We start from the raw sequence: 24,205 nt of genomic DNA on the forward strand, positions 1-24,205 counted from the left end.
ACGAAGACGGTGGAAGGGCCGATCTTGCCAGTCGGTTGTAGAGTCGACATATTTTTTTGATAGGTAATTTGGTAAAGGAAAATAAAAGAAGATGGATTGGCAAGGAAGATGAGGAAGCGTTGAAGTGTGAGAAGAAAAAAAGTAAAGTTAATATTTCAGAAACAGTAAAGACCAACTCTTTTTACTGTTGTATTTTTACTGTTTAAGATATTGGTTTAATTATAAATTTAGTCCTTCAACTTTGAAGTATTGAAGTTACTGAATGAAATCTATAGTATTGAAGTTACTCTAAGATATTTGAAGTTTTGAAGTTACTTATAAAATTTGATGTAAAAAAATAACAACCTAAGAAATTGGTACATCGTACCAATTTATATGGTACATTGTACCGGAGCGATCCGAAATGAGTCTACCCCTCTTGTATCGAATTTTAGGGACCTAGCGAATTGCGATCCCGTTCCACGTTCCCGTATCGGAGCATACCGCGATCCATGTGACTATGGCATGGAGATTCGCAAACGAGAAAGAAGCGTTGTGGAGAAAGGTAATATGTGCAAAATATGGTGTTGACGATTTTAATTGGCTTTTAATTCACAAGGATAATAAGGATGTATCTCTCGCATGGAAGGGTATCCTTAGAAATTTATGTGGAGTAGAAGTAAATGCTTGGATGAACAAAGAAGTCTTTCTATTGGAAATTAAGAGATGAGAGGTCAATCCTTTTGTAGGAGGATCGTGTTCGGAAATCCCACTCTGTTAGCTTTATCCTGGACTATACAGATTATGGCGATGAAAAGGTGTAGTAGTTGCAATAGTGATAGAGGGATCCAGTCTGCTCAAGTTAAATTGGCTGGCTTTGTTTTTGAGACCGTTATTAGAGAGAGACGGCAATTTTGGAGGATGTTAAAGGACTTTTATTGAAGGAATCGTTATGTGAAGACATGGAATTTGGGTGCACGACTCGACTGGCAGATTTTCGGAGGGAAATTGGTGCCAAAGCCCTTTAAAGTGCCTATCTCAATATAATAGAGTAGAGAGTGTTGTTGTATGGTGTCCTCATGCAGTTGGATTTTTTAAATTCAATGTTGATGGGGCGGCAGAAGAAGGGAAGCGGGTGATGTTCGAATTTTATTTTCAGGTCCAGTGAAAGCTTTGGGTTTGGAATTTTCTGTAGTAATGGCTATCAAAACTGGTCTTCTTGTCTTCATTGAGGTGAGTTGGGTAGGTAAAGCTCATCTGGTGGTGGAATCTGATTGTCAAGTAACCCTTAATTGGATCAAGGATCCCTTATTAAGACCGTGGAAGTGGTGGAGTGCTCTTGATGAAGTGGATAGACTGGCGAAAGAAATTTTTCGACTGCACTTCGTATATACTTCGAGACTACAAAACGGGATGGCGGATTTCTTAGCAAAAGAAGGGATGAAGCAAGATTTTCTATTCAAAGCATGGTGGTAAAGTTTTTTCTGGTAATGTGTGTTCTGTTCGAAAGTTTTGAATCGTTGTTAGTGTTGTTAAAGGATGCGTCTTAGGCACTGTTGATTTGTTGGGTGAAGTCGATGTCTTAGTTTTATTTGTTGGTATGTGTTTTTTTCGGCTAGGCCATAGAGTTCAGCTTCTTTGGGTGTTTTTATTATGCTCCGGTTGTAGTTGAAGGTTGACTGTGTTTCTTGCTTTTTGACCTTGTTAAGAGTACTATTTTCCTCCAAACTAGGTTAGGGGGTTTTAACAAGGCTTTTAACCTTGGTCCTTTAATAAAAAATGATTTCTGAGCAAAAAAAAACAATTGTAGCAAATAGTTAAGTCTTTACAATATATACTACCACTTATAATTACTCTAGATTAATTCAAAAACATATTATAAGATTTGTTGACAGGAACTGTTGGAATCCCTAAAATTAAGGATAGATTACTTACCTTATTCCTATGAGTTTCCTTGTAAAGTAGGATCTAATCTTAGTCTCTAATTTTTAAGGAGTTACTGATTTTTAGGGATTGTTCCATTATCTACACTTAGACTACTCTATAAAGGTTGTAAACTATTTAGTAAATGATAACACCCTTCTTTTTAAGTTTGTTCATGACATCAGAGCTTTAAAGATTTTTGATATTGTCATATATAATCTCTTGTCCCAAACATCCCTCCTCTTTAATCTCCCTTGCCTCCTGTTTTATTCCTTCCCATGGGTGACACAATCGAAACTTCATCCGAGACTGAAATCTCACAAATGATTTCAAAATCAATTAAGGAACCCTTCAAGGGGACTTTAATTCCTCTCTTATGATCGACTAGATGGGAAACATTTCCTGTAGTGGTCTCAATCGATCATTATGGTAATTTGTGGTCGTGGCAAACTAGGATATATCAATGGAGACATCCCACGACCAACCACAACAGACCCAACTTATGGCACTTGGGAACTCAACAACTCAATTGTAATGGATTGGTTAATTAATTCAATGGATGGTCATATTAGTCGCACCTACCTCTTCTTCAAAACTGCAAAAGATATGTGGGATGCAATCAAAGAAAACTACTCGGATCTTGGAAATGCCTTCCAAGTATTTGAGATCAAATTGAAGTTGAAGGACATCTGACAAGGAACACTTGAAGTAACTCACTACTACAATAATATGAAAATTTTATGGTAGGAACTGGACATGTTTGGTGCGATCATGGTGAACAGGATTATGTGATATGCTGACAATTGTCTGATTATCGCAATGCATTTTTATGTCTTGTATAGGACACCTTTAGTTCTCTTAATAGTCGTATCCAGATTCCTTCGCATATACCATGGGATAGTGCTCGATTACCTCTGCACTGATGCATGCTACAACGGATTTTTTTTTACTTCATGTTACGAGATTACCCCAAACGTAGCTACAGTAACCACTTATGGAACGTCTTTCGTTAACAACACCTGCCCAGTCTGCATCAGTGTATACTTCTACACTTCGGTTGGCAGTTTTCTTGAAGTGCATGTCTTTACCCGGAGTCCCCTTGAGATACATTAATATCCTATGTGCAGCTTCCAGATGTTTCTCCCTTGGAGCGTGAATTAACTGACTGATAACTCTCACACTGAAAGCTATGTCAGGACGAGTGTGAAATTGGTAGATAAGTCTCCCTACTAGTGGTTGATATCTCTCCCTGTCGATATCTCCTCCATCCTGATCAGTCCCTAATTTAAGATTGAATTCCATAGGAGTTTCGATTGGTTTGCAGCCCAACAAACCAACTTCTGAAAGCAGATCGAGAACATACTTTCTTTGGGAGATAGAAATACCTGCCTTAGACCTTGCTACCTCCATTCCAAGAAAGTATCTAAGATTCCCCAAGTCCTTAAGTTTGAATTCAGCACTACGAAACTCTTTTAGACTTTTAATTTCGTTGAATCATCCCCTATTAATATTATATCGTCCACATAGACAGTGAGAATGCAACATTTTCCATTTTTTGAGTGTTTGTAGAACATGGTGTGGTTAGCCTATCCTTGAATATAACTTCTACTAGTCATAGCTTTGGAAAATTGGTTGAATCATGCCCTTGGAGATTGCTTTGGTCTAAATAAGGACTTTTTTAGCTTGTACACTTGGTCCTTGCTCTCTTCAAACTCGGGTGGGAAGATCATGTACACTTCCTCATTTAATTCCCCATTGAGGAAAACATTTTTTACATCTAATTAGGTCAAGGGCCAATCCAAGTTGACAGCAAGAGATAGGAGAACTCGAATGGTTTTTAGCTTGGCAACTGGTGCAAACATCTCGTCATAGTCAATGCCATAAGTTTGAGAAAAACCCTTAGCCACAAATCGAGCCTTGTATCGATCGATACTGCCATCGGGTTTAAATTTTGTAGTGAAGACCCATTTGCATCCAAAGTCTTCTTACCACTTGTTAGATCCGAGACTTCCCACGTTTTATTATCTTTGAGGGCCTTTATTTCTTCCATCATAGCTTACCTCCACTCAGTTGATTTACGAGCTTCTTCTATGTTTTTCGGAACTTCTACATTATCAACATTAGACACAAAGGCTTTATAAGACTTAAATAAGTTTCCATAGGACACAAACCGAGAAATAGGGTGTTGAGTGCAGCTCATTGTTCCTTTTCGAACAGCAATTTGAAGATAGATGGATGGTGATGGAGGTGAGACTTCTGTTTCAGAATAATTCTCGGTTGGGGATAAAATTGGCACTGTTGTTTCAGTTTCATGAGGATGAAGTCGTCGAGCTTATACCCAAAGTTTTGGAACCTGTTCTTACTGCCTTCCTGGATCATGTTGTTGTTGTTCTTGAGTGGTGTGATTGATTCTGCTAATTTTTTACTGTTGCACATGAGAAATAGTCCCTAAATCTGGAATTACAGTAGTTGTTGGGTTGTTAGGTTTGTTTGTGATAGTAGAGGTATGATCATGAGGTATAATGAGAAAAGTATTAAGGTTCTCATCTTCATTGAGAGTCTCCCCCTGAAGATGAGATGCTGCAGAGTATGGTTGTAAATAGTTCATTCTTTTTGTTTGGGTGAAGAGTTACAATTGGCGACCGATGTCAAAGTATCATGTCTGCATAAGATATAGAATAGAGATGACTAGGGGAAAGAGGATTTCATCATTTTCTTTTGATCTTGGTCGAGAGGCTTTATAGTAACTTTTAGTACTGGTGTCAGAAGTAGAGTCATAATAGCTACTCATAGGTTGGCAAGTTAAATTGATACAGTTAGTTGGTGGTAGATTTGACTTTAGTAGATCACATGAAACTGTTAGAGATCATGTTAGGATATTATAGCTTCCCGAGGAATGTTAGGTGTTCGAAGTTCTTTTTCGGGATATACTCATCTGGGACCCTAACTTATAGAAAGATTCTCTAGACTTTGAGGTAATGGTGTAGAGATAATGCAGAGAATATTCTACAGAGGAACAACAGTTGATATATAGGGGACACTCGGCGGAGGTACAACAAGACTAAGGGGTCGTTTGTTTACTGCTGAATGGAACCATTCAGCGATGGATGTTGAACCGTTCAACATTCAGCATTTTTTATTCCCACCTCTAAATGAAGACTATGCCGAATGAAACAACAAAACACTGCTGAATGATTCAGCATTAAAGTACATTCTGAATCATTAAGCACCCAGTATTTTACCATAATACCTATTTTTTCACATGTCTTATCAAACAATCATATCTTATAATATAATAAATCAATATGAAGGTAAAAATAAAAATATTCATAATTCATATTGTACATTCAGAACCATTATCAAACAGCATGTCACATTCAGAGCCAATTCATACAGAGCCTTTGAATCATTCAGGTCATTGAATCACTCAGGTCATTGAATCATTCAGCGCTTAATCATTTTATTTTATCAAACAACCCCTAAGTTTTATTATTAAAGCAGTGAGGGTACAACAACACTGGAACAGTCCACAAAAGAAACCAACAAGACAGCAAATTTCCAAAGACATAATGCATAAACAAGACTAAATTGCTTTTGTGGTATTAATATCATGATGCATCTCGTCCAATACTTGGATCTGGAGGGAGACGAATTCCGTTTAAAGCACATTCATAATCATCATTCAATGTATTGGGGCATTGTCGAAGGGCACCAGGCACATTCCCATCAACCCTTTCATAACAGAAACGGATCTCCCATAGCTGAGTCTCGCTGTTACATGCAATTTGAGGCACTACTCCAAATTTTGCATCAAATATTTCCATTATATCGTCTACTGAATAAGCTTGTCAAACTTAATTCCCAAATCTGGTTGGCCGGGTCAAAACCAAAGTCATATGATTAAATGAATTATTTCAAAGTGCTTGCATTCAATTGGAACTGTGTGTAAAGTAAAATTACCTTGCTGTAAATTACTAAAGTTTCGGTCACTGAAGAGATCTAAAGCAGCTTTGAAATAACCAGCAGGATCATATTGGAGATCAGAGCACACCCCATGATCGTTCCATTCATGTGCCCAAAGTTCCGAATCACCGTTATCATTGGCATAAACGTTTGGCCAATTCTCCTCTAAGTTGGAATAGAGGGTTCCGTCTTTAGAAAACTCTACGAGTTCAACCATTAAAACTGATCAATACACCAACAACAACATTGTTAAAAAATGAAACTATATTGCAGTGTGCTATTTGGTCACCTGAATTTGCCTCGGCGTAAAATAATTATCGGTTCACTCGGCATCTTCAAGATTCAATGGCCAGTCATCGTCACGTTGTGGCCATAAACCATGGATGGAAAACCATTGGGGAGCGTCATTAATACACAGCTTTGTATCAGGCGGGGGAGTACAAGCAGAAGGCGGCCATTGGAGACTCAGTTTGTAGAAAGTAAAAGGATGGAGAGAAACCACAGAACTGTGGCCAAGAGAGCAGCACCTACCAACGCTATTTGCCTCATTTGCATTTTTGCAACCTTTGCTGTTTCTCTCTTTATTTCTATGTTGATTCAGTGTATTCTTGCAAAGGATTTTATAAGAACTTTTAATTTCTCTCTAGTGTAATCACATAGGGACACAAGATTTTAAATTAAGGAACCAATATATAAAATTTTATAGAAAAAAAAACAGATTATAAAAAAAACAGCTAAATTATATAAGGTTTAAAATTTTCAAGAGATAATTACCTTATCAACTCCCTCAATTCATCTTCAAATATAATCGTGATTTGAATTTGGGTTCGTTGAATTCTTCTTCTTCTTACACAATCGTATTGATGGAGATCATGAGTCGTATATGTGTATTATATTCATAAGATAAAAAAGATAACTCAATAGTTTGAAATAAAAATTATCTAGAAAAACGAATCAAGTTACCTTAATAGTTAAAAAGATGATTATTATTTCTAGAGGTTCTGGTTTTGGACACCAACTTCTGAAAAAATATTTAAATATTTATTGTCGAATAATTTAAAATCTTTAAAATATATACTACCTTATAATCAGCCCGTTTTAATATTAAAAAAAATTGAACTAGTTAACACTTTAGCAATTCTTTGTAGATCATTGATGATGAATTCTGAATAAATTAAGCGTGCCTACCGATTTGTTTGATAGGAAAATATTTCAACTACTTTAATTATTTTTCCTTTTATTCACGTTATTGCCAAAATAGAAACAAAGATGACTACTTTAATTAAACTATTCATTAATCTCCAAAACTGTTATGTTTAATTTTGATTTTGTTGTTCTTTTGCACATGGTGTATCCTATTTGCATTATATGTTTAAAAGCTATATTAAAAAAACTAAGTTACATGTGAAATTGTGAATTTATGTACCGACGTAAAATTTTATATTATGAATTTTTTTAATAAAATTTTAGAAATGAACGAGTTTATAAAATTTTAGAAAAAACAAGAATAAATTATTAAACAAAAATATGAAAAAGTATCTAAAATACATGAATAATATGAGATTTTTTAAAACGACTATCTTCAACCTTGTCAACTAATATAATTATTTACTATAATTGACTTTATGTTTATAAACAAAAGTTTAAGAGTCGGCTAGGAAATGAGGTGGATTTGTGGAGTTGATTTTACGGAACTTCATGCATTGCTTGTTTGGTTGCGGTTTATAAGTAATAAAGGTTGGGAGGATGTTCAGTTTGAAACTGACTCGGTGACGTTTGCTCACAAGATCTCCAGACATACCGATGATATATCAATGTTTGGTATCTTCGTTTAGGAGGCTTGTGCCATTTTTCAATCAAATTCTCGGTTTTATATTATGTATGATGATCGTTCTTATAATCATGTTGCTCACAAGGTAGCTAGTTGGGCTCTTAGATCTGGTGGTTCTTTGTTTATTAATTCGATTTGTCCCGACCTCATATCTCATGAAATTCATAAGATGTACATGATTCTTGAATATAATCGTGATCTATGGTATGTGGGCACTCTTTCCTCTTATTATGTTTTAGAAGGGGTTTTAAATGAGACACATTAACGGTTCTGTTAAAAGAAATTTATGAACAAGACATAAATTAAGTGACCTAGATGATAAATGAATTATTATTATTTTTTTAGGTCTTGGTTCGAGTATCAAGAATGTTAGAGACGTATATATTTAATGTTAAATAATTGAGAGTTATATTTAAAGATGTATGGAACACATCTCATTGGATTAAGGTAGAATATGAAATATAAGAGGTCAAAGTTTCCTTGAATACTTGTAGCCTTTATACTTATTCAAAGTCTCGTTGATTTGGATGTAAAACATGCCTTCTTTACCACCGACATAGAGAGTAGCAATGAAATGAACAAAGAAAGCAAGTGAGAAACTAATAAATAAATTAAAAAATTGAAAGAATATTTTTAAATAATTTAATTTAATATATATTTCCATTCAAAACATGATCTACACTATCTAGTGATGGCAACTCAACTCAAATCCGACGAGTTTCGATTCGATCCGATCTAATCGGGTCAGATTTTTTTTAAAAAAAAATTCGGGTTCGGGTCGGGTCGGGTTTAGGGTGAAAAAAATCTGACCCGACCTGAAAAATATATATAATTTTATCTTATATATTTAGGGATAATTACAATAATACCCCTTTATATATAATTTTTTTTAATTAAGTCACTATTTTTATTGAATAAAAATATATTTTTTTATTATTTCGGGTCGAGTCGAATTTCTAAGTCATATATTCAGGTCAGATCGGGTGAAACTTTAATTTTATCGGGTCGGATCGGATCACGGGTGGAAGACCCTTTCTTCTCGAGTCAAGTCGAGTGGCCCAAAAACCCGACCCGACCCGACCCATTTCCATCTCTAACACTATCATGGGTTTAAAATACCTATATGTTCGGTTCGATATACCTATATGGTGGGTTCAAAATACATTTAAATTTTTTATGCAGATAGAAATGATTAACTTTTTAAAAAAGCATCATAAAATTACAATAATAATTTATGAAAATGATAAATGTAAAATAAACATATACTTAAGATTATATAAGAAAAATATTAAAAATATAAAAAAACTCAAATAAAATAAATATTTAAATAAATTTGCATCGATAAATTAATCATAATAGAGGATGTTCAGTTTGAAACTGACTCGGTGACGTTTCCTCACAAGATCTCCAGACATACCGATGATATATCAATGTTTGGTATCTTCGTTTAGGAGGCTTGTGCCATTTTTCAATCAAATTCTCGGTTTTATATTATGTATGATGATCGTTCTTATAATCATGTTGCTCACAAGGTAGCTAGTTGGGCTCTTAGATCTGGTGGTTCTTTGTTTATTGATTCGATTTGTCCCGACCTCATATCTCATGAAATTTATAAGATGTACATGATTCTTGAATATAATCGTGATCTATGGTATGTGGGCACTCTTTCCTCTTATTATGTTTTAGAAGGGGTTTTAAATGAGACACATTAACGGTTCTGTTAAAAGAAATTTATGAACAAGACACAAATTAAGTGACCTAGATGATAAATGAATTATTGTTATTTTTTTAGGTCTTGATTCGAGTATCAAGAATGTTAGAGACGTATATATTTAATGTTATATAATTGAGAGTTATATTTAAAGATGTATGGAACACATCTCATTGGATTAAGGTAGAATATGAAATATAAGAGGTCAAAGTTTCCTTGAATACTTGTAGCCTTTATACTTATTCAAAGTCTCGTTGATTTGGATGTAAAACATGCCTTCTTTACCACCGACATAGAGAGTAGCAATGAAATGAACAAAGAAAGCAAGTGAGAAACTAATAAATAAATAAAAAATTTGAAAGAATATTTTTAAATAATTTAATTTAATATATATTTCCATTCAAAACATGATACACACTATCTAGGGATGGCAACTCAACTCAAACCCGACGAGTTTCGATTCGATCCGATCTAATCTGGTCAGATTTTTTTTTTAAAAAAAATTTGGGTTCGGGTCGGGTCGGGTTTAGGGTGAAAAAAATCTGACCCGACCTGAAAAATATATATAATTTTATCTTATATATTTAGGGATAATTACAATAATACCCCTCTATATATAATTTTTTTTAATTAAGTCACTATTTTTATTGAATAAAAATATATTTTTTTATTATTTCGGGTCGAGTCGAATTTCTAAGTCATATATTCAGGTCAGATCGGGTGAAACTTTAATTTTATCGGGTCGGATCGGATCACGGGTGGAAGACCCTTTCTTCTCGAGTCAAGTCGAGTGGCCCAAAAACCCGACCCGACCCGACCCATTTCCATCTCTAACACTATCATGGGTTTAAAATACCTATATGTTCGGTTCGATATACCTATATGGTGGGTTCAAAATACATTTAAATTTTTTATGCAGATAGAAATGATTAACTTTTTAAAAAAGCATCTTAAAATTACAATAATAATTTATGAAAATGATAAATGTAAAATAAACATATACTTAAGATTATATAAGAAAAATATTAAAAATATAAAAAAAAAAACTCAAATAAAATAAATATTTAAATAAATTTGCATCGATAAATTAATCATAATAGAGGATGTTCAGTTTGAAACTGACTCGGTGACGTTTCCTCACAAGATCTCCAGACATACCGATGATATATCAATGTTTGGTATCTTCGTTTAGGAGGCTTGTGCCATTTTTCAATCAAATTCTCGGTTTTATATTATGTATGATGATCGTTCTTATAATCATGTTGCTCACAAGGTAGCTAGTTGGGCTCTTAGATCTGGTGGTTCTTTGTTTATTGATTCGATTTGTCCCGACTTCATATCTCATGAAATTCATAAGATGTATATGATTCTTGAATATAATCGTGATTTATGGTATGTGGGCACTCTTTCCTCTTATTATGTTTTAGAAGGGGTTTTAAATGAGATACATTAATGGTTTTGTTAAAAAAATTTATGAACAAGACACAAATCAAGTGGCCTAGATGATAAATGAATTATTGTTATTTTTTTAGTTCTTGGTTCGAGTATCAAGAATGTTAGAGACGTATGTATTTAATGTTAAATAATTGAGAGTTATATTTAAAGATGTATGGAACACATCTCATTGGATTAAGGTAGGATATGAAATATAAGAGGTCAAAGTTTCCTTGAATACTTGTAGCCTTTATACTTATTCAAAGTCTCATTGATTTGGATGTAAAACATGCCTTCTTTACCACCGACATAGAGAGTAGCAATGAAATGAACAAAGAAAGCAAGTGAGAAACTAATAAATAAATAAATAAATAAAAACGTTGAAAGAATATTTTTAAATAATTTAATTTAATATATATTTCCATTCAAAATATGATACACACTATCTAGGGATGGCAACTCAACTCGAATTCGACGAGTTTCGACTCGATCCGATCTAATCGGGTCGGATTTATTTTAAAAAAATTTGGGTTCGGGTCGGGTCGGGTTTAGGGTGAAAAAAATCCGACCCGACTTGAAAAATATATATAATTTTACCTTATATATTTAGGGATAATTACAATAATACCTCTCTATATATAATTTTTTCAATTAAATCACAATTTTTATTGAATAAAAATATATTTTTTTATTATTTCGGGTTGGGTTTCTATGTCATATATTCGGATCGGGTCGGGTGAAACCTTAATTTTATCGGATCGAATCGGATCATGGGTGGAAGACCCTTTCTTCTCGGGTCAAATCGAGTGGCCTAAAAACCCGACCCGACCCATAACCATCCCTAACACTATCATTGGTTTAAAATACCTATATTTTCGGTTCGATATACCTATATGGTGGGTTCAAAATACATTTAAATTTTTTATGCAGATAGAAATGATTAACTTTTTAAAAAAGCATCTTAAAATTACAATAATAATTTATGAAAATGATAAATGTAAAATAAACCTATACTTAAGATTATATAAGAAAAATATTAAAAATATATAAAAAAAAACTCAAATAAAATAAATATTTAAATAAATTTGCATCGATAAATTAACCATCATCTTAATCTGTCGATATCATGTTAAATTTAATTCTAAACAAAATAAATGAAAAGAATTATCAAACACTCGAAAAAGAATAAATAACAAGTTCAAAGATAAAGGAAAGCTATCATAAATGAGTTGATTTCACGTCCACCTAGAGCGCGTGGAACTCATAGTTTTGTAGCATCGTGCGTCTGGCAACTAACCAACCAAAAAAGGCATTTAAGTTTCGAGCTGCCATTACAACTTTGACTTTTCTAAGAGAATTATCCTTTTCACATTCTATTGCTAAAAATTAATAATCTTTTTTTTTTTTTTACAAAAACAACGGAAAAATATGTTAAAAGATAAACTATAATCAAACAATGTTTTCTTCTTCCCTTATCCATTTATTTTGATTCTTTTGGATTTTTTCATTTCACATTAAAAAAGGAGAAAAAGAACCATCCCCTTGTTACAATTAAAACTTCTCAATTTCCTATGCAAACCCTTCGTTGATTTCGTAATTTGGTCCCAACAATGTAAGAGCAACCCTTTTTTTATTCTTGTTTTTGGCATTGATTTTCTTGTCATTTCCTTCATTTCTTAAATACAATCATTTTTCTGGGGTGTTTTTTTTATTATTATATTTGATGCAGAGGAGAATTTATCAAGAAAGGCTCAATCTTCATTTGATCATATGTTTAACAGAAAAGGCCAAATATTTAGAATGCAAGATTTTCTTTTTCCCTCTTTTTTGGAATCGAAATTATTGTTTTTTGTTTCTTTGTTTGATGGGTGTTCATGTTATTTTAATGCAGATTAAGGGACTCATAAATGGGATTTTCCAGATAATAGCAGCGAGTAGGGTCTTCAATTTGAAGGCTTTGGAGATGTCTACCCAACATGGAAATTCCGATCGCAAACCCCCTTCTGGTACTGGTTCATGCTAACCATTCAAAGACAAGAGGCTGTCTTGTTTTTTGTTGTGTTCTTTTATTTGTCAATAATTTCTCACATTGAATGATTATGGTATCCCCTAGAAGGAACTGATAATCGCAGATTATCTGAATTGTTGCCAAGAAAATGAAATGCCTCTAATTTGTTGACAACATTGTTGTTGAAATGACAATGGCAGTATCGATGGTTATCTTCTATTGTGGATCGATCTTGGCGGATACCCTTTTATATATTTAGATGTTTCATGGACTTCCTGTATTGACTCTCTTATTAGTAGTCTGCTTACATGTTTTGGAAACCTATGCTTTCGGGTAACATATTTGGTTTATTTATTATGCTGCATTTGCAGGATCCAGTTCTCGCTTATATGATCTGTTATGTCAAGAACAGCCATATTGGAATCGACCAAATGATGCAGATAGTACACCTTGGTTTATGAGGAAGGACTCATGGAGATCATCTAGTATGTTGCCTTTAATTTTGTGTTTGAAGGATCATATCCAGAGTTATCAAATAGGAAACTAAAAAATAGCAAGCAAAATAAAATGCAGTGATCCACAAAGGACATAGGACCAAATTCCAATATGCTATGATGTATTGGTCCTAGCCCAGATGATTTTACGGTGCTTATATACGTACTGAACTGTATATTCATAGTCTGTGGAAGCACACGGGTTTTCCTTTGTGCATTCAGCTGTTCTTTGGTTTATCCCTTTCTGGTCCTTGGCCTGTGTTCAGATCCGGAACTGATAGTACAAGTAGTATCTCATATGGCTTCCCATAAACCTATAATTTTATCCCGTTTATTTATAAGTTTTAACTTGTATTGTTCATTAAACAGGCGCAAAAGGAAGGCTAGAGAGATTGATGCAGGAATCCGGGAACAATGTATGTGCAGACTGCGGATCCCCTGATCCAAAATGGGTGTAAGTGTCATGCCTTGATTTATGATAAAGTTATGTTGTCTCCTACTGTTCATTTCTAGGGTATAATATGGATTTCTCGAGACTTGGGTTATGATAGCTCTCTTTATGGAGCAGCATTTCAAGTTTAGTACTCTTTTTTGAGCATATCGGTGTTGGATGTGTACCTAAATCCAACCCTTATTCCAAGTTCGTGCAGCATAGGTCTATGACTTATTTAATAATTACATTTTCATTTTTCTATCCTTCGTTTTTTGTTTATATTCCCTTGAATAAAAAGTTTGCCACAATATCGGTTATAGTGACAGTAATTCATTTGTTGGCCTCTTTTTCGCTGTAGTTCATTTTCATATGTGCTTAAGTTTGGTTTATTAACTTGACATTGCCTTCTTTATGACAATTATTTTCCCTGTATATCAGTTCATTAAATCTTGGAGTATTTATTTGTATCAAATGCTCTGGTGTTCATAGAAGTCTCGGAGTACATATATCAAAGGTATGGTTCATGGATTATGCTCGTGTTCATGAAAGCTTGATTAGTTGCATTAATGCATCATGAATCTACACCTAATATCTGCTACCTTTAGTCCATCATCATTACAGAACACCAAATGCTGAGGAACGGATTCTCTCATATTATGACGACTTGCATGGATTAATCTTCAGTTCTTGTGAGTTGTTACATAAGAAAGCTGTTAGGTTAGATAGAACAACTAGCTATTAGGAGAAAGAAAATTGGTATCTAGTAGTTTCCCGTGTAATAAAACGATAACGAGGAATAAGCAAATCCAGCCTTGTGATGATTTACTTCATTAGTAAAATTTTTCTCATAGTCATAAATACTCTGGATTGAAGTGCCAAATAGATCCCATTGGATCAGTTCCTTATCATTGATCTTGCTATGTTATTGAGGATTATCCAAGTTACTCCAAGGCTTCATTCTTGTTGAAGTATCCATGTACAACAGCCTTGTCTGTTGCATAACCAGGCACGAATATGGGGATATGACATCCAAGAATCTCCAAATACATAGATGATTGTAGTGACCTCTCCGCACATGCACACATCTTCTAATTTTCTAATTTGATAAGAAATTGTGATAGGTTTTTTCAGCGAAGCTTGATGAATGGGCAGACGATCAAGTTGATTCTCTGGAGAATTTGGGTGGCAATAGTGTAGCAAACAAAAAGTATGAAGCTTTGCTTCCTGATAACATCACAAAGCTGACACCAGATTCATCCAATGAGGAGCGTGCTGATTTCATCAAGTAATGCCGAAATAAACTTGCCAGTGTCTTTTTTTATCTGGCTAGAATTCTTAATTTTGTTATACTTAGTATTGTGTTTCTTGAATGCTTAGGAGAAAATATGAGATGCTGCAATTTCTCGATGGCAATGATCACGAGATTTCTGCCCATCCGCCTCATCAACGTTCTCCATCGTCATCTTCACAGAGTTCTTCTCCCAACGTGTTTTCCCAAGATAAAAGACAGTTTGAGAAGCAACCAACCAGACATCGTATAGGGCAAAAATTTAGAAACAGTTGGGCAAGAAAAGATAATGATCATCACAAGTCCATTAAGAAAAGCAATTCATCGGTAACAATTACTTTTTTTAATTTTTCGTTCCCAGAAGCGGTTATTCACTCTAGAACTAGCTGGTTGATGCATATCTGCTAGTACTATTCTCATCAAATACAATTTCTTTCTGATGCAACTTTACTGACAAGTATATATCTCTAAATCTGATCTGATCTTTCTGTACCTCGGATGCCTGCGAATTAAGTGGTAGTATAGCATGGTTACTTCATGTTAGCTTTCGGGAAATATCAGTGTGATAGTTAGTATACCGGAATTTGTATTGAAGTGAATGCTATTTTTTCTCTATATGTACTGTTTATAGGCAGGTATGGTTGAATTCATTGGGATGATTAAGGTGAATGTGGTCAAAGGCATCAACCTAGCTGTCCGGGATATGGTTTCCAGCGATCCGTATGTCATCCTCACGTTAGGTCAACAGGTATGCTTCTCTTTTTCAAAGATACGATATTATTATATGAACCAAAATGGACAAATCCAGTGAAGCAAGTTAACATACTGGTTTGAACTCTTAGTAATTTCTTTTCTTGCAGTCTGTCAGGACCCGAGTCATAAGGAAAAATCTAAATCCAGTCTGGAATGAAAGCCTGATGTTGTCCATTCCGGAAAACATTCCACCTTTGAAAGTGGTGAGTTACATTCGTTAACAAAAACCCGAGATGGCTAAACTTTCTTTGACACTTTACAGCATTTTTGTTACACTGATAGTTCTTTGTTTGCCGGCAAACCATTAAGAATATATTTACTCAATTGAAGTAAGTTCTAGGGGAAATGATTGATTTATAGTCCGAAAATGGAATCTTAGAACTTTTTTTTTCTGGTTAGATGATGGTAGTATGCTTCTATGTTACTCCGACTCTTCATTTTCCTTGAATTGCCTCTCTCCGAAACATATTCGGACATCAATTTGGGGAATAACCTCCAAATACATGAAAAACTTGGGTCGTGATACAGGATATACACCCGTGTCTGACCCAGGTCTTAGCAACATAGGTTTGCCTTGTCCTATTACTTGTTAAATACGGAATGTCTAGTGTTTCTTTGAATAGCATCACCGGTACTGTTTTGGTTCATTGGCATTTGAAGGCACTCCTGAGTGAATACGCTGATTATGGCTTGTTTTCAATCTTAAGAAAAAAATTCATAAACAATGCAGGTTGTGTACGATAAAGATACTTTCTCATATGATGACTTTATGGGGGATGCGGAGATCGACATTCAACCACTGGTTACTGCAGCGCAAGCCCATGAGCATTCCGAGATTCATGAATCAATGCCGGTTTTAGATAAAGACAACACCCTAGAAAAAGACGGTCTTATTACCGTGTTAGATGGGAAAGCAAAACAGGATCTCTCTGTTCAGCTACAAAATGTCGAAACAGGGGTGCTTGAGATCGAGATCGAATGCCTTCCTCTTACTCAATAGCTGTCTAGAAATAAAGATTCGGGTACATATCGGGATACCGAAGAATTTGTTTATGTAAGCCAGTTTGAATGGATAAATGTAACCTAGGAAAATGTCATCGTTAAAAGGTTTTAAACAATGCATTGATGATGATTAAGCAGCGGGCAAAAGCCCCATTCATAGAATGAAACAATGATGTGTATAATTTTGTAGCACTTCGGGTGAGTGTCAAATATAGGTATGTTAATTTCTTTGTGCTATATTTGGGGGATCATATCCTATATTTATATTCGAATATGCGTACAGTACGGATTCTCCAAAAATATGAACATGGAAATGCAGGTCGAGATATGGAGCTAATACATTTAGAGAATTATATTAACATCTAAACATGTATATGTTAGATACAGATGTTTTAGTGAAAATATAGAATCCGGGTATCGTAATTGCTGATCCATGGCAAATACAAGCCTACTGGGATGTTCAACATGAAACAACCCTAAAAACATTTGGCGCATGCTACCTTAAAGTTGCTAGCGGACAGTATTCTTTACAATTAACGACATCGGCTCTCCCATTCAAGGAGGCCTTATGGAGGTGCACCTTGTGTGTGCAATGAAAGCCACCAACCTAGACCATGGGTGTTGTTGACCACACATCGGCTCCGTCCAGGCGCATATACAAGTAGTCCATGCTCATTCAGTGTCTGCATTCCTCACCTCTCCTCTTATTTGTCTTCTCAATGTGGGTTTCGAGTTGTGACCAATCGAGGTGGATGACGGAACCTTGAATGACATGTTGAGAGTGACTCCCAGCATCCAGTAGAAAAACAATTTGGATGAACTCAATATTATTGCTTATGAATGTCAAATAGACATTACTTATTTTGTTTGATAAGTACACTGACAAGGAAATTGTGAGCAAGGTCTGATAAGCATACATAATGTTCAAGTAAAGCACTGTTGAAGAGGAAATAAGGGTTGTCCTCAAAGTAAGGTATGGTAAGATGCACTGCTACAATAGAATGAAATGGCTTGGGGACTATGATTTTGGTTCCCACTTCAACCTTCAGTAACACAAATATGGGTTCTTGATGAGTTGTTCGAACTCAACTCGTCAAAATTCAATCAATGTTCTACTCAGATTAACTAGACTCGAGTTCAACTCAAGACCTTAATTACTTAGGTTGGACAAAAGAGTCGAATAACAATTTTTTTAACAAATGAGGAACGCCCTTCCAAAAATTGACGTATGCCGCTTAAAATGGAGAGCACACGGTATTCTTTTGTAAAAGGCAAAAGAATAGTTCGCTCTGTGCTCGCTACACAGTTCCGTGAGATTGAAAGCTGTTAACTTGCTTACCCAGTTCTATATAGGATACTTGGACTTGGCTTGTGGCAATTTCTTTGAATATTTTGTACCGTGAAAAAGAAAACACCAAGCTTTTAATATTTTTCTACCATCTCCAAAATTAAATAAGCATAAATTCTACTCTCATAGTGATTCATTGTACTAGATATCACAACTCTTAAATAAGCATAAATTCTACTCTCATAGTGATTCATTGTACTAGATAAACACCGAGCTCAACTCCCCTCTTTGCTGCCTTCCCGATGTGGGCTTGGAGTTAGACCGGACTATCGGTTTTCTTTTAACACTTGCATTTGGTTTGATTAAAAGACTTGTCCCACAAGAAAGGTACGGAATGAAGATAACAATAGTGTTCTTCTAAACTATCCGGATGTAATTTACCTATGTTACTCTGATTATTCAGTTTTCCTTCACGTACTTGTATTCGACATCCATATTCGATACACATATAAGGATATGACTCTCCACAGACCTAATATATGGAACTACTTAAACTCAAAGCAGATATTGCTTACAGTTTACTCTTTCCTTAAACTAAGGACAATCCCGGAGCAATACGCGATCAGGTATATCGAGCTTAAAGCCTTAAACAAACCAGAAATCAATCCAGTCTTGGTTCCGTATGAATGATTGAATGAGAATTCAAGTATGTATGCACTGCAGCTTCTATAATTTACAAAGTGAATTCAGGAAAAGAAGTAAAGCATAAATGACAGTCTATTCTCAATACAATCTGTCAAAAGATATGTGAGTTCATTACATTAATATAACACTAAATATTTACAATGAGAAAATTCGGATCTCCATCGGAATTGAAATGCCAAAACCAAGTATGGCATTTTGATTTTACATCACACTATCATTGTCAACATCCAGTTGAACAAGACAACGGACGATCATCAGCTCTCTGCTAATGAAACATTTCATACCAAATGCAACATCTACATATACGAGCTTCTAAATCTGCTAACGAACTGATGAATTATGCCATTAAAGACAACATCTACATATGCTAAGGAAGATGAAAACAAACTTCTAAATATACCTTAGCACCCTGCAGCAATCCCAAGCTTTACGAGCAACAAACCGGGCAACGAATCAAGCCATTTTCATTGCATTCCAAGCATCTTTTAGCCAACTATTCGTCGTCGTCTAACACTTTTCGACTCCCACTACAGTTCCAACAGGGCACAAACCTGGCATCCCCACAACCTCGACAAACAAACCCAGGTTGTCTCCTTGGAAACCCATCAAGAATCTTAGCCAATTCCCCAACTTCAAACATGCTATTAATCACATCAGCATCGCCTGTATACTTTCCCCTGATGAAAACCTGAGGCAAACTCACTGCCTTCTGTTTCAAAACACTTTGCAACTCTTTCTTGTAAGCAGCATCCATGGAAATATCTCTCTCATCAACCCAAACCCCAAACCCTCTAAATATCATCTTAACAGCGTAACAATCCTCGTAAGTCCTTCGAATCCCTCGTAAGCTAGTTAAATAAACAACGATTCGATCTTCGGTTCCAGCTAACCTTATCAAAGAGTTGTTAAAGCTTGAAGAAAAGGAATATGCAATTGATTTCGAGGGTCTTAAAGCAACCTTGGGAGAAATTTCCTTAGGACTTGCTGAGTTCGATGAAGACTTCGAGGATTCGAACAAATTGCAGAGCTGTTTGACTTTACCTCTGATGGAACCGAATGAATTGTAGAACTTGGAAATTGAAGCTGCTCGATTAAGAGACGGTGGGTTGTTCAGAAGAAGATGAAGTTTGGAGTTTTTTGATTCAGCTGCCGTCGGGTTCATAGTAAACGAGCGGTTCAAGAACAATGGCCCAGGTGATGATTTCTCCTTGTTTTCCACTTCTGCCATTGACCCATATCAGAAAAACTCACAAATTAGCAAATGAAAAAAAAGATTTTTTTTCAAGAATATTGGGATTTGATGGGAGTTTTAATTTGGGTTGTTGTTTGATAAACTAAAAAAATAGGAAACTTTAAAGAAATGGAGGCTTCTTTTGTTCTTTAATTTTATTGTTTGTGGAGAAAGACAACTGAAGATGGCAGAGAGCTTTGCCTATTTGTAGGCGTAGCATCAATACAAGAACTTCCTGCTTAATACTTTTCAAATTAAAAATTAGGATAAATTATACAAACGGTAAATTTTGTTTTATTTTTATAGACTAAAAATCACTCGATTCAGAAAACATAATATATAATCACTTTCATTTTATTTTAATTAAGATATAATCACTTAGACATTAACCGTTGTGAATTAGATGACGTGACAATTTAGTAAAAATATTTAATTTTTATTTGAACCCTTAAAATTTAATTTTCATTAGAACCCTTAAAATTTATATTATTAACCATGGGTCTATGTGTAAACCTAAAAAGTTCAGGGATAAAATATAATTTTACCCCTTTTCTCCATATGTTTTCTTGCCCACGCCTATCTTCTCCGCCGCTTCCCCAACTTCATCTCTAAGGCTCTTAGTTATATAATCTAGGCCCTTTGGCTTTCATTAACTCCTGTTGTCTTATGCTTTCCTCTTGATTAATCTTTGCCATCTGATGTTATCTTCTGCTTTACTTTTAGGTGTTCCCATGGCTTCACTCACTGAACTTTCTTTCAATTGGACTTGTTTTATCGGTGCAATGATTTCAAACATTGCATTTACTTACAGAAGCAGATACTCCAAGAAAGCGATGGTAAGACAAGGAACTTTCACTTCACCTTTTATACACAAATTTGTATTTGTATCGAATATGCATCCGTGTTCGACATTCGCTTTGATTGGCATAGCTCTGCCTTTATATTTGACAGACACGCATGGATAGCACAAATGTTTATGCATATATTTCTATCATTGCCCTCTTGTTCTGTCTATCACCTGCAGCTTTTGTAAGTAAATCACTATGCCTTTTCACTTTGATTAAACTATTTGTAGCTAATGATTTGCTAATATGGAGGTGATTTGAATCCAGATTGATCCTCAACTATTTATAACTAAGTTTCGGGTTTCGTTCTTTCGTCCTGTAGATTTGTTGAATGTCATCTTTTTAGAATAGTTGCTTCAGTGAATTGAATTCAAGGTTCACTTACTGAACTAACGCATCGAGGTGAGAAAATGCAGCTGCCTACTAATACCATGGAAAGGGTTGCACACTACTAATACCTTTGTCATCGGCTTGAATGGCCACCGAACTCGACGATATTGCTTCGCTGGGGAAGCAGGGGAAGCGGCAGAGAAGCAGATATGGGGAAGAAAACATATGGAAAAAAGGGTAAAATGATAATTTACCTCTAAACTTTTTTGGGTTTACAAAAATAGCCAAGTAATATATATAAAGTTTAAGAGTTCAAATAAAAATTAAACATTTTTATTAACGTGCCCAGTCATCTAACTCACGACAGCTACCGTCTCAGTGACCATGTTTTAATTAAAACAAAATGAAATTGATCATATATTATGTTTTCTGAATCGAGTGACCATAAGTTTATAAAAATAAAACAAAAGTGAACATTTGTGTAGTTTACCCTAAAAATTATTTAATATTATTCTTGCTCTTGAAAATTTTCTATAATTATATTTATTCATTAAATAAGTTTTTTTTTTATTTTATAGAAAATATTATCCAAACTCAAATCATTTAAAAGAAATAATTTAATTTAGCATGAATCAAGTGATTTATGTGGTAAAGTAACTGTTGTTATTCTATGATGACCGGGATTCAAGTACTATAAATGTTAAGAGTAAGAGCGTTCAAAGTCAAAAAGTTGAGAGTTATATTTAAATTGATATTCTCTTTTATTTACCCAGCTTAATAAAAAATAATAATTTGATTTTATAGCTTGAATAATCTCAAAATTTTAATTTATTGATTAAATTAATTATTTAGAAAAAATAATATATAAATTATTTTTTAGTTAATTGAAAAAATATTTTTATCCAAAAAATGAGAAATCTCAAAGATTTTCGAAAAATAAATAAGATAATCATGGTTTCAAAAAAATTGTAACAATAATTCTTTTTTTAAAAAATGTTTTTTTTGATAAAAATATGTGAAATAGAAAAATTATTATTTCAAACACTAAGATAGCTTGATTTGTGTTTCCATATCGTAAATTTCTAAACGCATATTAAATGAATAACTTTTATTGGTGAAGCATAAATGGTGATAAGCTGAACAAAATTAAATTAATGAAAAGGGATACATGCAAATAGACAAAGCATATTAAATTTACTATGAAAATGGAAAATACTACTTTACCTATCCTTTAAACAAATTAAAATATATTTATATAATTTTTATCTAAAAATTTTCCATTAAAAAAGTGATGGAACAATTAATAACCCTAAAATTTTTTAAAAAGAACATTAAACTTACTAAGAAAATGAAATATGTTTTTTAACATTCTAATATGATTATAAGATAATATATATTTTTCAGTTCCAAATATGAACAAACTTACACATATCTACAAACAAACTAATTGAACACGAGTTATCTAACAAGAACAACATTCTTTCTATTATTAAAATTTCTCTTTAGATGATCATCTCATTAAAATTAAATTAATGAAAATGGAAATGTAACAGTGTAACACCCATAACCCGTATAATTATACCTATACAGATTATAGATATCACCCGTATTTTTCCAAAACCATTTCAAAATTTGAGAGCAATTTAAGATTTATTTTCTTAAAATGGTAAATGATATTATAAAATTATCATATCATAAAAATTTCGTTTCGTTGTAACCAATTTAATTCAAAATATTTTTATTTATGAATAGTGAACAATACCCGAACAGTGAACAGTGAACAGTGAATAGTGGGGGAATCGATTCCCTGTAGCATGGGAATCGGTACCCCTTTAACAATCTGGAAATTTAGCTTAAAAATCGTGGTTACTGTTTATGCTACAGTAACTTCCGAAAATTTACATATAAATTCATAAAAATTAACCTTTAATCACTATAAAATTTCCAAAATTAATTCAACAAATAAATTGAACATTTTCAAATTACATGCCACTATCTAAAATCAAATTTCACAATAGGATGTCTTACTGATATTGAAATATACCTCTCGATGCTTGATGTCGTTATGAACTCTTTATTCTTATTCTTTGCTTTTTACCTACGCGTGAAAATCATCACACGCTAAGTATAAACTTAGTGAGGCAATTAAAACAATATATAGTGCAATACAATTTATGCATGAATTTAGATTTCAAATCCAATGCCATAAAACCATGCTAATAGCATCTTCAATATTTTACCATGATCAAAATAATATAAATTTCTTACCTTTTATCCCATAAGCTCATAAGCTTATTTTTACCAAAATACTTATCATTTAAATTCCATAAGCTCGTAAGCTTATTTTTTTTCAATATACTTGCCATTATTCTGTAAGCTCATAAGCTTATTTGTATGGTTACCATTTATTAACCAATAAAACATAATCCATAGCCAATAAACCGTAGACAATAACCCAATATAACACCCTGAGGACCCTGGGTATACGAGTAAAATACCTGCACCGTAGTGCTAAACCTGCACTAAGCTTACGCCATAGTGCTAATCCGGACAATACACATAAGGTCATGCCCACCACCTACACTAAGCTTACGCTATAGTGCTAATCCGGATATAAACCTGCACTTAGTGTCCTTACACACTATAGTGCTAATATAAACCTGCAGCTGCTATACTCTATGGCATGCCAACTATACCCTGTCCCTCAATGACTTACTTGGGCATATAGTCTATTTTATTCGATCCATCCATGGCAAAGTATATTATCAAATTTAACATTGGGCAGTTCATACCCGAAAACATTCATGGTAAAATATCACATTTTTTTTCATGATCAATGCATTTTAATTTCATACTCTGACATCTCAATGTCAATTTATAAAAAATGATATAAAATCATGCCGATATAAACAAGGTCGACTTATCGCAAGTCTTCCTTATGATGTATAAAACATCCATGTATAATTTCATGCATGTATTGCACTCAC

General features: G+C 34.0%; 3 protein-coding genes and 1 non-coding gene across 4 annotated transcripts; 1 reads left to right on the forward strand and 3 right to left on the reverse strand.

Moving 5' to 3' along the window:
* Positions 1–5,510: 5,510 nt before the first annotated feature.
* On the reverse strand, positions 5,511–6,082 carry LOC120156227 (ribonuclease 3-like). The gene is made up of 2 exons (XM_039167613.1): positions 5,863–6,082; positions 5,511–5,695 (listed from the first exon to the last, which is right to left on the reverse strand). Exons 1-2 carry the CDS (start codon positions 6,080–6,082, stop codon positions 5,511–5,513), a joined length of 405 nt encoding a protein of 134 aa, XP_039023544.1.
* Positions 6,083–12,337: 6,255 nt separating this feature from the next.
* Positions 12,338–17,008, forward strand: LOC120156263 (probable ADP-ribosylation factor GTPase-activating protein AGD11). Its single transcript, XM_039167652.1, has 10 exons — positions 12,338–12,453; positions 12,733–12,847; positions 13,221–13,334; positions 13,713–13,797; positions 14,215–14,290; positions 14,898–15,061; positions 15,154–15,391; positions 15,696–15,812; positions 15,925–16,020; positions 16,548–17,008. Exons 2-10 carry the CDS (start codon positions 12,805–12,807, stop codon positions 16,815–16,817), a joined length of 1,203 nt encoding a protein of 400 aa, XP_039023583.1. The 5' UTR covers positions 12,338–12,453; positions 12,733–12,804; the 3' UTR covers positions 16,818–17,008.
* Positions 17,009–18,011: 1,003 nt separating this feature from the next.
* On the reverse strand, positions 18,012–18,127 carry LOC120156268. The gene has a single exon (XR_005519051.1). It is a non-coding gene; the product is annotated as a U5 spliceosomal RNA (small nuclear RNA).
* A 978-nt stretch (positions 18,128–19,105) lies between these two features.
* On the reverse strand, positions 19,106–20,200 carry LOC120156264 (uncharacterized protein At5g39865-like). The gene has a single exon (XM_039167653.1). The coding sequence runs from the start codon at positions 20,038–20,040 to the stop codon at positions 19,306–19,308; it is 735 nt and encodes a 244-aa protein (XP_039023584.1). The 5' UTR covers positions 20,041–20,200; the 3' UTR covers positions 19,106–19,305.
* Positions 20,201–24,205: the final 4,005 nt, after the last annotated feature.

Source organism: Hibiscus syriacus, unplaced genomic scaffold (assembly GCF_006381635.1).
Source record: "Hibiscus syriacus cultivar Baekdansim isolate YM2019G1 unplaced genomic scaffold, ASM638163v2 tig00111213_pilon, whole genome shotgun sequence".
NCBI classification, from domain to species: domain Eukaryota; kingdom Viridiplantae; phylum Streptophyta; class Magnoliopsida; order Malvales; family Malvaceae; genus Hibiscus; species Hibiscus syriacus.